Source organism: Melozone crissalis, unplaced genomic scaffold (genome assembly GCF_028551555.1).
Source record: "Melozone crissalis strain CALT ecotype California unplaced genomic scaffold, PUWL_Pcris_2 ptg000023l_1, whole genome shotgun sequence".
NCBI classification, from domain to species: domain Eukaryota; kingdom Metazoa; phylum Chordata; class Aves; order Passeriformes; family Passerellidae; genus Melozone; species Melozone crissalis.
Window position 1 is genome coordinate 29,870,562 of NW_026535801.1, and position 17,327 is coordinate 29,887,888.

At 45.0% G+C, this 17,327-nt stretch overlaps 1 protein-coding gene across 1 annotated transcript in view; it reads right to left on the reverse strand.

Annotated features, from left to right (window-relative positions):
- Positions 1-15,413, reverse strand: part of TFCP2L1 (transcription factor CP2 like 1) — a 30,046-nt gene extending 14,633 nt beyond the window's left edge. The window contains exons 1-2 of the mRNA XM_054278123.1: positions 15,352-15,413; positions 11,051-11,202 (exon numbers count right to left, since the gene is read on the reverse strand). Coding sequence (XP_054134098.1) covers positions 11,051-11,202; positions 15,352-15,413 — 214 coding nt within the window. The remainder of the gene's footprint in view (positions 1-11,050; positions 11,203-15,351) is intronic.
- Between the last annotated feature and the right edge of the window lie 1,914 nt (positions 15,414-17,327).

Below are 17,327 nucleotides of genomic sequence, written 5' to 3' on the forward strand. Positions count from 1 at the left end.
GATATGTACAGCATCAATTCTGTTATACCAGCATAAAAAAGATCAAGGTCAGGTTAAAAAAAATGGGTTTCTCTCAGAATCATAGAAAAGACCCTTTAGACCATCAAGTCCAACCATTAACTTAGGAATGCCAGGTTCACCACTAAAATATGTCCCCGAGTGCCACATCTGCTGTGCTATGTACTTGAATGTGCTGTACTTGTTTATCTATGTTGGCTGCTCAGTGGTTCACTCTGGAGATACACTTCAGCTACACAGTGATACAGTTCATCATCTTGAACCCATTCACACAGCCAAGTATCCCTTGCACTTACAGTTCATTCCCATGCAGGTATGAGACTAATTAATCATTACAGAATATTAATTTAGGTTTTGGAAGCAAGAGACAGTAAAAGACATCTGTGACTGTACTCAGGGGTAACAAGGACAGCAAAATGTAGTGGTATGAGCTGTGCTATGGAGGAAGGCAGTGGTCAAACCAGAAGCATTGTCAGCCACTCAGCAAGTATCTCAGGAATGAGCAGGTTTTTGGGACACCCTTGTGCACTGATACACTCTCGCTCTTTGGTCAGCCTGATCTGCTTATCTTCAGTTACAATGAGACAAAAGAAAAGAACGGGTATAAAAGCATCACCCATATTCCTTTCAAACTAGCATAAAGCACTCAAAAACTCTGTAGCATGCCATCTCTGACCCCCTTGCAGGGATAGGGGCAGAATTGCAGCCTGGAATGCAGTGGGCACCACACATCTCCACCTGACAGGAATGATTCACCTTGGAGGGAGTCAGAAACAGATCCTGCAGACCAGTGAAATAGAAACTGCAGAGTAGACAGAGTTAATATTAAACAGAAAGCCAAAGAGGAAATAACATGCTTTGATGAAAGATATATGGGTCATCTGATGGAAGCCCTGGAATGCAGTTTATGCCACGAAAAGCCTCAATCAAAATGGTATTTTATGCTAACTGCTTTCCCCTTGAACTCTGAATGTTTAACTTGAGTTGCTACATGATTATCAAACAGGACTGCTCCCAGCCAAGCTTCAGAAAACATGAGGGTATTTTCCCCTCACTGTGAAACTCTGTCAGTGAGAATTTGGTCCCAATTCCTCAAAGTTCCCTTATCTATCCATCTTCTGGTAGTGGTTTTTAATTTATTCTCCTTAAAGCTTTCTAGCAAATTCATTGCTTTGTGGCTTATGGTACCCAGAATTTGTTAGCATGGACAGCATTCAAATACTTGTACTTTCATAACACCAAACTGCTTGGATTATACTTTTTCCTTGGAAAATACCCTCCAAACCTTGTTCACCCTGTATTTTCCACCATTGCTACCAGTAAAACTAGTGAAATGGTGAATTACAATCTGAGCCCTGCAATTATTACTGTAGAGAAAAAAGGCTCTAAAGAATGACCACTTGGATGTTGGAAAACAAAATCCCTTTGTAAAACAAAGCAAATAATAGCAATCTAACCTGAAGGAAGCTGAACTCCCCCTGGCGTCAAAGAGGGCAAAGAAGTCACACAAGGCTCTGATAGATCATTTATAAATCCTGCACCACTGACTCACCAGCACGAGCAGGCACACACTGACAGTTTTCTGCTAAAACTAAATCTGTAACAGATCATTCTTAGTCAGGTGTCCAAATCTGTAAAGAAACATGTCTGAAAGTGTGATTACACAATCTGCACTTCCAGTTCCCAAGTTAAACTACAACTAGCTAAGCCCAAAACAAAGCTGAAATACAGAATTCCCCCATACTGAGTTTTTCCATGTGTCTCAGAGGGAAATACTGAATAATACCAGTGCTGAGACTAACAGTGATTTGATTGAACAGCCCAGGTCAGGTGTAATACTGGGCACATGCACAGGGGCACCTAAAGCACTTCTGTCACCACCTGAAATGAAGGGGACACTTTGCAAGCAATCCCCAGCGCAGCTGATGCTGCAGCAGCCTCCTGCACAACTGTGTGACCCTGTGCTCCCCTCACTCACCACAATCCTTCTCCCCTACCTCAGGCAGAGAACAGGACAGTAATGATACTCAGAAAACCACAACACATTCCTGAGATGCTGTTTGTCTCCCAACTTCACTGAAAGCTTCAGGGGCACCAATAAAAACCCGGGCAGGTGACAATACACTGTAATTTCTATTTTAAATAGACATTCTCTGGGCAAAAGGAAATTCATGTAATCTCCTCCTAGGCTAGAGTTTGAGCAACTCACTTTACAAACTAAGTAGTACCCAGTAAAATGGCAACCACCCAGGTCCAGAGAGTTCCTGGTTCATAATTTATGAAGCAATTTCACCTGTCTGAAGGAGGATTTATAGACTGCTTACTTTTTCAAACTTGCATTGTCTTTGATAATTAACACACATTAAATGTGGGCATGGCCACTTAATGTGGGGCCAGTAGAATTTAAAGTCAAGCACTTACTACAGATGAAAAATAATTCTGTTCAACACAGGAATGATATCACCTGCTCAAAAGGTACAAGTTTAACAGCTTTCTGATTTCCATGGAATTTAGACAGCCACAGAAATTTTAGGCAATTTCTGAATACAAAAGATTATCACTATTTCAAGCTCAAAGTTACATTTTGTTCAAATGTCATTTTACTACACAACCACAATATCCTGTTTGCTTTTCTTTGTTTTGGTGTTACATTTCAAGGGCCACTTGCACTATGCATTTTGTGGTTTTCTGCACAATACACCGATACAATGCACTCATTTCCAATTAGGATGCTGATGTTCCAGGCTGATATGACTCAGGCCTCACTTAATCTAACAAAGTAGCCTTTCCAGAAATTAATTAAACCCTAACCTTTGAATCAGCAATATCCCAAACAAAAGTCTGCGGAAAAGGGGAAAAAAGCCCCAAAAAACAACAGTGTCCTCTTTCTCAGAATGGATCCACATAGCACTAGACAGAACCAGCCTGGAAACTGTTTGATTATTAAGCCAAGCCAATAAAAATTCCATTTAGCAAGTTTATATGGACATCCTAAAGAGCGCACAGATAAAGGCAAAGGAATGCTGACAGTCAAATGCACCATGCAGAAGGAGGGGGGAGGGAAAAAAAACCCCAAGCATTTATCATACCAAACCAAAGCATATCCAGCAGGCAGGAGGATCACCTTTGAAACAGCCAAACACAACTATTCAGGGCATCAGGCACACACAAAGACTTTTCTGACAAGAAAGATTAATGAACCCTCAGGGTAAACACACAAGAGCGGCAGAGCTAACATGTGAACTTGCATGCTTGATGACACACACCTTTTAATCCAGTCACAAGCTAAAATAAAAATTAGCATGAGACTTGCTCATGTCCCATGTGTGGACACTCTGCAGGACAAGAAGCAAAAGCAGAACCCTCAATCCCTGAACCACAAATGACAGTGAGATATTCTGCAGTTGCTTGCTGTAGCCTCATTTGACAAGATGCTGTAGATATTTATCCAGTGGATATTTTGAATTCACCAGCTACACAATAGGCCACCCTGGAAGTTCCCACTATGCTAGGAACATGGAAATCCTGCAAAGGAGGACAAGCTGTGGGCCAAGAAATGCAAAAGGAACACCAGAGTCATTCTAACACTGCAGGCCCATCTTGCCCCACATCCCATCTTCAACACAGCAGCCAGAGATGGAGCAGGGTCAATAAAGCCAGCCTTTTCTTCCTTGCCATATCTTCTCAGTTTCTGGTATTGAGAGTCCAGATTGCATCTACACTGAGCTGCCCAGCCATGACCAATGCTCATTAACTCTTTTGTGTGGTCTCCTTCTGAATTTGCTTGTACTGTGGCAATCAGAACCACAATTTCCACACGCCTTGCTTTAGCACTGACAGGCCTTCACCTGGCTCCTGCCTCTCCCCTTGCACAAAGCTCCCTTAGCTACACCACGTTTTGGTACCCAGGGGTTTAACACTGAGGATTCCTGCTCTGCTTGCCCCTACCATCAGGGCAGCAGTGCTACAGGAACACAGCAATTCAACTCCTAATTCTACCACCACACCACAGAGCTTCACCCTCATTATGTCCCTTTTATGTTTTTCCTCCTTTTACAATGTGCCCCCAACTCAAGGGGGTTTTTCTTGCCCCCTTTTTCTACTTCCCTACCTCTTTCTTGTGGGAAAGCCAAAGAGCTGCCTGGGAGCCAAGTTTGCTGCAGGAAAATTTCATTGCTCATTTACTATATGAACATTTTTCTGAGTCCTACTCTCTACAGACTTATGAAGACGATCTATTTTACAGTGGTGACACTTCATAGCTAACAGGCACTAACAGAAACACTCCTCATTTACAATGGTTTCCACTCAAGAGAGGGAGGTGCATTTAAATCCCCAAAGTCTCACTTTGAATCAAGGACACAAAACAAGCCAGTGGACACAAAAACTCTTCTAGTTGCTAACTTCACTGCATGCACTTGGGCTTCTTTTGCCTAGACTTCCACTTGATCTCACCTTAGCTAAACCATGTTATAAAATTTGACTTTTAATACAAATTAATAAGTGAAAAAATTATGGACCTCCAATGGAAAGCTGAAAAAAATACCTACCCTGTAAAAATAATTTCTTCCTGTATTTCCACTTCTTTAGCATGTACTTGAAACACCCAGGATTATCTTAGTCACATCTGTCCAGCTCAGAAAACCTCAACCCTCTCTGTGTAAGTAAAAAATACAGGCTTTTTCTGGTTTCAACCCGTTTTAAGTCAATTTGGACAACAGGTTTTATAGCTTTGAAGGAGTAGCTTTGTGTGTAATATTTACTTGAGTTTCAGATAACTAAAATGAATGGTCCTGGGTGAGGGTGCTGACGAGGGATGCAGAGGAGCTGAGGATGACTCCTGACCCTACCTAGCAGCTCCCTCAGATGCCCCCAGGTTAAGTCCCTTCCTCCACCACATTTCTGCAATAGGAAACTGGGAGAAGCCAGTCCCACTCCCACCCGTGGCTGCTCAATCAGGCTGCCACCACAGGGCAGGGAAGGGGATGGGATCAAAGCTGAATGTACCATCCACACCAGTCCCAAACGTGGCACCAAGCTGGGACAGGAGGAATTTCACTGCTTGCTGTCTAGTTTCAGGGACACATAATAAATGCTTCATAGGAAGCAAATAGGAGAAAAAAAAAAAAAAAAAGGTGCTTTTTTCCCCCTACGTCTTACGGAAAAAAAGTATATTCTCTTATAAAAATGTATATTATTCCTACAAAAACAGCTAATCAGGTCAAACCTACAGTATTTCTCAAGCTTCTTACTGCTACCTAAAATGTGAACTTTTAGGGCACAAATTAGAGGAGGCTAATTGGAAAACTTCTATATCACCTCACATTGACAGTAACATTCACACAAACATCAAATCCTGTAAAATCAGAGGCAAAAAATTCTTTGTCATAATTAAAGGAATCTCAGATATGGATAATGAGGTAAAGTAAAAAAATTATGTGGAATATCAGGCAAAAATCTTCCCAATATTTTCATACTTCTTACTCCACTCTGAGGAACTTCTGAGCACTCCCTTTTTTCACAGATATTGAAGATTTATGGGGGAACAAAACGCAGTCTAGGGGTTTCCAGTAGGATTTGTGCACAGGCTACAATCCAGCAAGCTCAGAATCCCGTTTGAATTTCATCCAGATGTTAGCAACAGAAGAAAGGATTACAAAAAGAATGGAAAACAGTCTCTTGGTTAAAAGACAACTGAGATTCTAGCTTCCTCGGGACAACAGAAGTCAGATGCTCTACTTACACAGAGGTGCCCTGTCATCTGAAGCAAGATTCATGGTGAGCTTTGGGATGGTGTGGTTTGGAGACAGGGTTGTTTATCCTGGGCTGCCAAGTGAAGACAGAGCTGCCAAACATATGGGGAAATTGCTTCTAGCACAATTAATGGCTTCAGCTGAGACACCAGAACCTACTCAGAGCTGTCTTCAAAGTCAGGCAGGAGACAAATTCCTTCTCCAAAGATGAAGTGCACCACAAGAACCAAAACCACCGAAAGCCACTTTCAGAAATGGGAAAGACAAATTAGCATTGTTAGCCATTTCATTTTTTAAGCCATCCAAACCCCAGAACAGAGTGGAAAGGGGTCAAGGAGCAGTATGGCATCCCATAACGATTAGGGAAAAAGGATGCATGGGTGGGTGGGCAGGAACCAGGAGCACCTGGTACTCACAGTCTCAATGGCACAAAGCCACTGTTGTGCCTGTGATCTCAGGCAAGGGTGGAATGTTTGTCCACATGGGAGAAGCCACCAGCAGCAGAGCTCCTACACATGCCCAGGGCCTGCTCAGTGATGGCAGTCACTGTTAGGAAAAGAGGTAGTCCTAGCACGGGACAAAGCAAAAATATCCCCATAAACAGAGCTATAATTAAACCAGAAGCACACCCAGCCAGAGCTGGTCACTCAGCTTTCTCTATACTACATTTAGGCAAGTAAAGAACCATTCCAGGAAAAATATAAACATCCAGGCAGTTGTGACCCCATAAAAACTCAATTACGTAGGAGTTAACGTCAATATAAAACAGCTTTTTTCGTTTACTGTAAATCTCAGTGTTTAAAACTGGGTTCTCTTGCTGTAGATTAAGCAACCAAATTTGAGCTTTAGACTTTTTAAAGGAGGCAAAGGTTCTCTTCCTCCTGCTGTAAGCAATTTCATCTCCTACTCAAACAATCAGGCATCTACTCCAAAGTATCCTCCTGCCCAGTGCTTCCTGCACCTTTCTTTGGAGAAGCAACCTGAGCACATCTGCAGTTGAGCTGATGCAGGACAACACCTAACAGATTTAAATGCAGCACCATTTAAAATGTATCAATTTATGCACACACATCTGGAACCCGGATATATGCCTTGGCACCCTGGGGGTGAAATTTGGGCCTTTGTTTAGGCGTGACCCAGACTCAAGTCCATCATGAGGTTTATAAGGCATCATTTGCTAATGCACCTCTACAGCAACACTCCCAAAATCACAGGTTCTCTCAGATATTAGTGGGCTTCCCTCATGGCCTGGGTTTTTGGCTTGTTTGTCTTCTGAACTATGTAGGACTGGCACTAAGGCTGACTCCTGGTAGACACCATAATGCAGGGGTGTCCAGCCTTCCAAACCCGAGCCAGCTGTACACTAAAGTCTTTGCAGAGCCAAGAACCACAAGTCACACACTGCAGATCGGGAGAGCTGAACGGAGCCCAAGGAAACTTTACAGGCAGATGACGGCAAAGTTACTGTGAAATACCTCTGGGACTCTGGGCTGGATCTCTCACACAGCTCTCAGTGACCTTCTGCCACCAAACTGAGCCTCCCTCCATTTGAAATAATTACCATCTGAAGTTCTGAGCCAGCCCAACACTGGTCATGAAATAAAATCATGACTTGAACAGCTCACAGTCCACATGTGGTTCTGGCACTACAAGCTGATTCCCCTGGGCAATGACTTTCAGGTTTTTGTGATTTTTGACATTTTGTTTTTCACAATAATGACTTTATTCCTCAACTTTATTAGCATTCAGATCTACTGTACACAGTGCTTGTTTCCTCCACGTTCCTTCTGCGGCAATTTCCGGAACCACCTTTCATTGCACCCAATTCTGTCTGTGTTTGAAACTGGTTTCAGCCAGCCATGGTGAAACCACACCCCATATGACCATGGAATATGCACTGCATCAAGCCATCTTGCTGAAGCAGTGGTTTGTAATATGGTTGCTGGTTGATTGTTTGCTTGAAAATCCCTATCCACAAGAGACACTGAAACAGTGCTAAAAGGCAGGCTAGTTCCAGAAACGTTAGGATGTTTGTGCCGCAGACTTCTGGACAATGTAGTTCTGTTGACAGATGTGATCCCCGACCAAAGGAGAAATGCCAGCAGCAGCTTCCAGTGCAAGGACAGCACCTTTACCAGTCTCATGGACTGAAGGTGGAGTGGTATTGAGACACCTTTACCAATAAGCCTGTACTTTGTCCCATCAGATGAGTAATCCTCCTGAGATCCAGTAAAGACCTCTTAATGAAGGAACTGCCCTAAGGATCAACAAACTAATACTGAGTTCAATTTGGCTCCAGTCTCCCAAGGAATGTGGGAAGGCAGGAGAGGAAAGAGCTTGGGACTGACAAGTGTAATGAGTCAGTCTTTGGAAACCAAGCTACAGATCTGACTCTAGTTACCTCATTTACAGGCTGGTTCTAGAGTTGTGGCCAGAGAGCACTCATGGTTTCAAACCGGAGCAGACAAACTTGGGACTCTGCCACTGCTGAATGTCCCCAAGTCAACTTAACAGCTAAGCTCACTTCGTTATGCTCCCTCACAAATCCTTCCCCAAACACTGCCCTCTGGTTTCCAGTCCTCTCAGCCTCCCTCCTTGGGGAGAGTCCAGACCAAAGATCTCTTCCTCCTCAACCCCACTGACCATCCCTCTAGGTCTATCCTGCAAGAAGCAAGGCTCAAGAGAAGCCATTATGCTTCACAAGTCTGGAGCCCTCTCCCACCTGCACACAAACACAGCCACAGGACAGTCCTCCTTCCTAGCCAATATGAAGTCTTTTCAGACCCCACATGGAACTCTCCACTGATTCCTCTTCCATCTCTGCTACTCAACATGGCCTTCAGTTTGCTACCCAGTACTTCCAGCTTTCCACAGCCCATAGGTCAGGTCAGTCAGAGCTTTCTTCCATGCACTTCTGCATATGGACATTCCTGAGCTGGTCCACTCACCACCACTGGAACCTGTCACATGTGGAGAATGTGTTCCAGGGCAGGAAGCAGAGCTGCTTCACAGGGACAAAAGGTCATAACTGAGTGGTGAAGAGCTAAAGCTGAGAAGGAACATTTGAACAGCAAGAATCACCTAGCAAGCAGAAAACCCCAAAGCCCTTACTCACAGTTTGAGAAAGCAACCACACTGGATGTGAATTGCTTTGTTGGGGCTGCTGGGACAGCTACTGTCTTTGTACCTACCTTACTACAAGCGAGCCATGACTGACACACAGGCAGGGCAGAGGGACATTCATTAATGAAGTTACCCATTTGCTAAAGTAATCCATCACAACACTCAAGGAGGGAAGTCTTATGTAACAGTGCTTGGCCAATCCATGATAAACACAGAGGGAGGTTAAGGTGCAAGAGGTGTCCCTTTGCTTACAGCCAGCACAAGGTGATAAGGTACAAGGAATGGTCCTGAATTGCTTCATGAGATGTGGCACTGCAGCTGGGTCACAGTGCTTTGTAGTCAGCCAGTTCTTCTCCCATGCCACAAGCATTGGTTCCAGAAACTTCAGCTGCCTCGAGGTCCCCTTCACACACCTCCTCAAGCTCATAGAACATAACTCTACTAAGGGGATTCATTTTCTGACAGAGCCTTTTAATCCTCACCCCTTTTTAACCCATGGCAATGTTCTAGCCCACTAACAGAAACTAGACAGTCCAGCTCAGCCCCTCTGCACAGCTCCTGCCCGCCCCATCCCTGCTTTGCTCCTCCAGGCCTGCCCACATTCATGCTCTTCTGTATTCTGCAAATACACATCCCACCTCGAGGGGTGAAAGATAGATGATGTCCAAGAAATGACAACAAAGCAGGAAGCACTGTCACGATGTAACAGTAGACAACTCCTTGCAATAGTAAGCAGGACAAAGCCTAACACAACATGGTCTATATAAAAGGCAGTAACAGTCTCACTTTACAAAGGAAAACATGGATTGCTCCAGTCACGCAGTTTTTTAAAAAACTCACGGTACTGCATTAAGAGTTGTCTAACTTTTTCCCTGCCAAGGTAAAAAAGTAGGCACTGTTTCAAGTACGCTAAAATATTTGGCTGTCAACAGATTTTCATTTTAAAAAATCTTTTATTCCAATAGGAAAGAATTGCGTTTCATAGGAAGACTGATCTCAATCTCTCAATTGATATGTCCCATTATAACCTCCTGGGATCTGCTGTGTTTAGATGACTAAATTGAGATGACAGAGTCACATATCCCAAGCATCTTTGATCCTGAGAGACAGAACAGTGCCAGCTTACGTGACAGGAAATACCTCATTCCTTGGGTAGAGCCTGATCTTTCTGTGGGGGTTCTATGGGTCTACCAGCTGTCAACACAGATCCAGCAGCCAGCTGCACCTGAGCTCAGAGATCAAGGGAGGTCAGGGCTCCGATTTCAACCAGCATTAAGAGAAATCTATCCAGAGAGGCACCCAAGCGGGCATCCTACTCAGGGCATGAAGCTTAGACATGAGGCAGTATCCAGAGGCAGGAGAGGATCCCAGTGAGAGGGCAGACAGCCTTCAGCTTGTTGTTAGGCCCTTTTTTACAGCCTGGCAGAAACTGAGTGAAAATGTGTTTTAGCATAATCTGTGCATGGAGAGGTCTGATCCCCTCAAGACCCACGCACAGGAGGTGCCGCAAAGCAACAGCCAAACACCAACCACAGATGTGTCTGCACAAACGCTGCCAAAGGGGGAAAAAGAAAAGAACACAGAGAAACAAAGTGTTTATCCAGGAGTACGAACCAGTCTGTGAGGTCGGCTATAGAGGACCTTGCTGCACTGAACCCCGGCAACTTGTCAAGTTCGGCACAGAGCAGAGCCACCAGCCTGTTGGAGAGATGTCACTGCCCAGGCCTCAGAGCAGCCCTTGGATACCTGCTAAATCATTGCCTGGCTATGCCCTCCAGCAGTGCCAGGGGACTTGCAGTGGTAAGAGCCCTCCCCAGTCCAACGTGCTTCATCAAACTGGCCTTGGGAGATGAAGGCAGGAGACTGCAGCTTAAGGTGTCTGAGATCAAGCCAGTATTATGCCACAGGGAACTGTGCATGCTGTAACACTGCCTTAAGCCAACAGTTAATCAGTGGTATTTCTTTATTTTAAAATAGTTGATAATCTGGTACATAAATGTGGAAAATTAAATATTTCTCCTTTCCTCCACCCCCCTTCCCCACTTCTACCCCTCTTTTCCCATCCCACTGCCCTCCCGGTAAGGCAAATTACTGGATCACATCTCATGAACTGTTCCCAGGAAACACCCTCTCCTTCAGAGTACTGCAGACCCTACCTTGGTTGAGGTAGGTCAGAGTCTCCTCGTGCAGTTTCACGGCGGGGGAGGTGGCTGTGCAGAGGACGTACTGAAAGGGGGGCAGCTTGGCATCGTTCTCAGGAGACAGCTGCGGCTCCTCCTGCTTGAAGATGGGCAGCGCAAGCACATCTCTGCAACGCACAAGTTACACACAGTCAGGAGGAGTTTATGGGCTATCCTAGCCTCAATCTGCATCTGCTTCTCATGGTCTGAGATAACAGGATGGTCTCTGGAGAAACACCGGGTTAAAATGGCTAAAAGAGGAAGAGTTTGGCCTGTTTAATATAACCAGGCAACTTCTGCATCTAAGATATCAGCACTGCATGCAAAAGAACGTAGCGCTGGCAAAACAGAGTATGCCTGAGAATTAATGCAAGTTTTTAAGAAATAAATCAGATTCACTTTTCAGTTAAGCAGTCTTCTTGACAAGGAAAAACTATATCAAAATAGATCCTTCATCCTTGTGGACATACTTGATTAAGAGTTCTCAGGTTCTCAGACAAAAGCCTTTCAGAAATAAAAAAGGCAAGAAAGAGCACTTTGACAGGCAAAAGTCAGATCAGTAAAATGTCTTCAAGTAGCAGCCATGGGTGGGAAGCAGACACAACTCTGGTGTACAAAGGAGATATTCAGGTAAATGATGGTATGAACAGCTGGATTAATTTATTCATAATATATCCTTGCATTCTAGTAAACCTGGTCCCAAGGAATCACACAGCTCTTAAGTCAGCAGTGGGCTACCTTTGTAAATGCACACACAGGGGTGTGGGACAAGCTTCACTAGGACCTGCAACAGCCCCAGCTCCCACTCCTTTACAAAATGCTGATAGTGACCTGCCTGCCGCTTTAGTCCCAGGCTGATCCCAACCCACACTAATCCCCAAGCAGAACTGGTATTAGCAAGGCTGAGAGCTCAACAAATGATGAGTTGATTAGTACAAAATGAGATGTCAGGAATAAGCATCCTTATCTCAGCCTGTCTGATACTGAAGAACCACATTAGCCTTCCCATGCCACTAACACTGCTGATTACTGTGTCCACCTACTTAAAACATTAATACCCTTCCAAATTAGGAGGATTATACTGAACACGGTGACAATTCAGAACAAGTGATTTTTCTTCTCCTCTGTTTCTTCCAGATTCTCTTTGCACAGGCTGTAGCTCTGCTCCTTTTGACAACCCCATACACAAAATGCTCCAAGAAAAACCATCCAGCACATACAGGCACGCAACCTGAAAGGGCATTAAGAATTGTTTCCTTGCCTGTTCAGTTAATGATCCACTTATAGCACTCACAACCTTGAAGGCTACCCAGGTCATCAGTGAAACGGTGCAGCAGTTCAGAGTAAACTGCTCAAGTGCCTGATTCAAACACAGGTACTCCTGTTTAATAGAAAACAATGCCAGAGAGCAAATTGTGCCATTTCAGATGCAGACAGAAGAAAAGAAACACCCATCTCTGTTTCCAGTCTCTCTTCCAACCCCACGCCCCCAGTATTATCAGGGACTCGAAGGCATCCAGCCCCATTTGCTTCCTGGCATTACTGACATAATCACAGCTCTTGCCTAACTGCTGCCACAGAGAGGCTTTTTTTTTTCCTTAGTGATGATTTACTACAGCAATGAAGTGACAGAAATGCCTGCAGTAGATTTCTGAAATAGATAGCATTGCTCCACACACATGCAGGATCTGATACTGCTCCGGAGTCATCTCACCCAGCCCAGAGTCATCTCACCCAGCCTGGATGCCAACATTTGCTCCTGAGAATGCCAACATTTGCTCCTAACCCGCTCTGCACAATGCTCTCTGAATGCCTGTGGCTTTGCAGATGAGAACAGGTCAAAAACTCCAGCACAAAAACTCCTGCAGTCTGGCAGAAACAGTGCACAGAATCTGGCCTGGGTTTAACTGTTGGGGTGAGGAATTTGTACATACACTCACCTGAAACAGTTGAGAAATTTAGGCAAGGGGAAGTCAAAATTTAAATACCATATTTCACATCAGGTTCTCTGCACCCCTACACCTGCCAGCTGTCTGATCACTGAATTCTGCAAGCATGGAGGAATCCATGACTTGCTTTCTGGAAAGCTTCACCATATTTAAGCTCGAACAAAGCCACACAAGTTAATGACATTTTTACTCCTAGAGCATTTAAACTAATGGCCTGTGCTATAACTGCTTTGGGTCAAGACCTTCTTAAGAGTTCGACCTTATTGTAAGTGTTTGGAACTTAGAATGAGGTCAAAAGAATTTTTAACTTATAAGCATATAAGCCATCACAACATTTATTCAACTCTTCACTCAAGAGCTGCAAATCAAGTTTAGGGAAAATCAGGCTTTCACCACAGTTCCTATCCTTAAAAAGAAACATTGAACTCCTTAAAACTATCCCAATTTTCACCGTTATGCTACAGATTTACAGTTCTGGATTTAAATAACAATTAATTTGCATAACTAGAAGGAGAGAAAGTTAATTGAGAGTTCAGTCAGCTGACAGAACAGAGGGTAAAACATGTACTGCATTTTCATAAAAAAAGAATGAAAATTTATAAGAATTTTCTGTAGCATTATCTTGCTCCAGCTACAAATACCACTGAAATACAGCAGAACTTACACGAATGTCTCAAATACACAGAAAGCTCTCAATCTCTACAAAATATAACTTATACAAACTTTTCTTACGGCAACTTCAAATATTGTACTATTTCAGTTTCTTCTAGTCACTACAAGGCGGTATGGAAAGCCTTCAGAAGGGCATTGCTCAGCAGAAAAAATGCCCCTGTTAGAAATGCATGTCCTGACACATTCTCATGGAAAGTGAATTGGCCAGAATTAGCCACCTCTACATAAAAAACACATGAAACACCTGAGGGCATTGTTGCCATAAAAGTGGCTATAGGGATTTTGAAACGTACCACTTAACAGAGATAGGTAATCACTAAAGCTGAAGTTTGTTCCTAAAACACCAACAGGTCACCTCCATACCAACAGCGGTCCTGACAGAACAGATATCCTTTATCCCCCAGTTAGCACCAAGCCAGCAAAAATAAGCTAATATGTTTTCTGGCCCATTAAACGGAATTTAAATTGTGGAGTAAAGCCTGACCCAGACCTGATGATCTTCTAGCACTCCTGCTACAAATCCATGGAGTTACTGCAGCAGCCTGACCACCGTAAACACTCTCTAATGGAGAATATGCTGATGCTCCTCTGCTAGCACCATTTTCACTGTCCTAAACTAATCAGATTTGCAAGTGCAAAGCAAGAGAGAACAAGATTTTTGCCATAGACGTGTTGTGAAACTGAGTTATTGACATAGAGGGAGGAGATGAAGAATCTTGTACGAAGAAACAGAAAAGTTGCCAGAAGGCAAGAATCGCCCAATATCGTATAATTGGATAATAGGAAATTATTATTTAGTCCAAAATAAAATTCCTTTGCAAGTACACTGATAGGCAGCAGCAACAGTCAAGATAGCGTGTCTCCCTGAAACAGAAGCATTATCTGCATTCGAAGAGCTTCCCCAGACAAACTCAATGCTCTCTCAAGAGTGGTTATTTGGGGGTACATTGGAAAGTCAGGGTTCTTGGGCCACAGCCAGGCTCTCCACTGCCACAATTCAGCAAAATCCCACTCCAGCAATCGCCACCAGCTGACGGCTGAGCTTTACATCTTCAGAAGGCAAATAATTCACAAGCACCCAGCAAAAGGGGAACTCCCAAAGTTGCCTGCTTTGACATCGTTTAGAGGGAGGAAACACGGGTTTGTGCTACACATGTCACAGACTATTGTTTAGCAGCCCTTGTACTTAAATTAGGCACATTTAATTAAACGCAACTGTGCGGAGGCAGGAAAAAGCTGGTTTAGGCAAGTTCAGAAAGTGAAATTCTGCGCTTTTCACACATCGTCCTAAAACGCAGAGAAAGAAATCCCATCCCAAGAAAAGTGGGTGCCTTCTCAATTTGCCAGCAGGCGTTTTCTTCAGACCTCTGACAGCGCTCCGCCGCCGCCGCACCTCCTCCCTCGGAGCCGCGCTACCCCAGCCCGGAGAAGAGGGAACCCGGCACAAGCAAGAAAGCAACGCTGCAGAGAGCTGCCTACCCAGGCGCTAAAAAATAAAGAAGGGAAAAGAGAAAGCAAAAAAGGAAAACGGTCTCTCGGGCAGAGGGAGCGGAACGGTGGGGCACCGGGAGGGAAGGCGGCGGGCGGGCGGCCGCGGGACGGGGCACCCGACCGAACACGCACCCGGTGCCAGGGCTGCCGCCGCCCGGGACTCACCGCAGGTAGCTGCCGGTCGAGTGCTGGTTGTAATGCTCCGGCTGCGTGTGCCAAAACAGCATCTTGGGGGCGGCAGGCGGCGGTCCCTGCGCTGCGGAGCGGCAGCCGCGCTGCCCTGCCCGCCCCACGGGTGCCCAGCACGGCTGCCGCCAACTGGAGCCGCGGCCCCGCCGGCTCCCGGCGCTTTTATGGCCCAGCCCCGCCGGGCGCGGGTTGGCCGGGCCGGGGCGCCGCAGCCCGGCGAGCCCTCCCCCGGCCCGCCCCAGCGCCAGCCCCGGCCCCCGGCGGGCACGGGCCGCGCAGTCCCGGGGCGGAGCGCCGGCCCCGAGGGACGGGCCTGGCCCGGAGCGGGGTGTGAGGGTCCTGGGGGTCCGGGGCGGGACGGACACGGGAACCCCAGGGCGGTCCAGGGCGATGTCCGCTGTGCTGGGGCTGCCGCCTGGGCTGTGAGCTGTGATTTAAACCGGGCCACTCCATCCTACAGCAGTGTGAAAGTGCTGCTCAGGCTCCTCGGAGGTCCCTGTTTTCTTTAAATGAACGACAGCTGATGGCTTTAGGCCCGTGCTGTCTCTTACTCTGCCCTGTGCCTCAGGTTAATGCGACCTTTGTGTCAGGGGGTGTTTTCCAACTGAGAGAGCAAGAGGCAAAGTTTGCCAGAGGAGATGGATGAAGAAGAGAACAGTGTCAGAGACTAAACTCACCTCTAGCCCGTTGGAAACCCTCCTGTCCTTTCTACCTCAACTCCCCCACACAATACAGAGAAGTCTGTTTCTTTTCAATTTCAAATTTCAGATCCCGATCCTCACCGACAAAGCTGCCCATAGCTGTCATTTTCTTAAGCCTCTGCTCTCAGGGCCTCTTCATGTCCTACCAGTCCTTCTCTGGTCTGATAGTTTGGACAGGATGGAATAACAGGGGAGAGGGATTCCCTCTTTAGTCATTTCATACTGTCTGTCCACCAGCAGAAATGGGAACAGATCCTTAGTTACTCTGAGTCACTAAACTAAATCTTTCAGTCAGTTTTTCAGGAGAGGGCTTCCTATCCCTGAGGTTCCTGGTCGAATTTCAGCTGAGAAAAAGGCACTTCCCTCAGGGTACTTGTCAACACTGGCTGTCAGATTTCACCACTGGATGAGTTTTTTCAGACAGATGAATTTTCTATTCTCCTGCCATGATTATAGAATATTGCTATTGTCACAGCATTTATGGATCATAGTTAGGTCAAGCCCAATAGAGTCAGATGCAATATAATGATGGGGTTTTGTATCTTGGCATAAAGAACAAGGTAGCCTGAAAGGTAACTAAGCAGCTTTACAGAGATGTTATGAGTCTAAAAGTTTTTAGGATGCATTTTTTATATCTGCTTGTTAATTTCAGTGTAAGAAATTGCACAAATCAACATGCCTTTACAGTACCCTCGGTCACTACAGATTTAGACAAACACTGGCTCTAGCAAAGCAAAATGACTGGAGTTATCTTTTTTATACTCTCAAAAATATTTAGCTCTGCTCACACAACATCTGAGACCTTGATTAAGCAAAGACTATATATAGCTCTTGGACAGAGAAACAAGACAAAGTTTGCAGAGCTGTCCAAGGGCTTCTCTAAATAGTAAATATCCTTCCACAGTTTAAGTAGTTTGCTGCACCTACTGGGGAAATATGAAGTCCAATGTAAAAGTAACTTGCCACACTGTGTGAAACAAAGGACCCCATCAAGTCTGGTGTGATATATTTTCTTTACTATCCTTCTAGAAAGTACATATGTTGGAATGAAAATTACTTTAAAATTATTCCACTCATTTCCTCTGTAGCCTGTTGATGAATGTAGAAAATAAAGTCTACTAATTAATTTTACAGAGACTCTGGCAGCAGCTCTGTCTTCTAAATGTTCTCGTCCTTCCCATTCCTTTCTAAGCCAAATCTGATGAAGAAAAAGACTTCTTTGTTCTTTGTCTACCTCTCCTGAAAGAAATC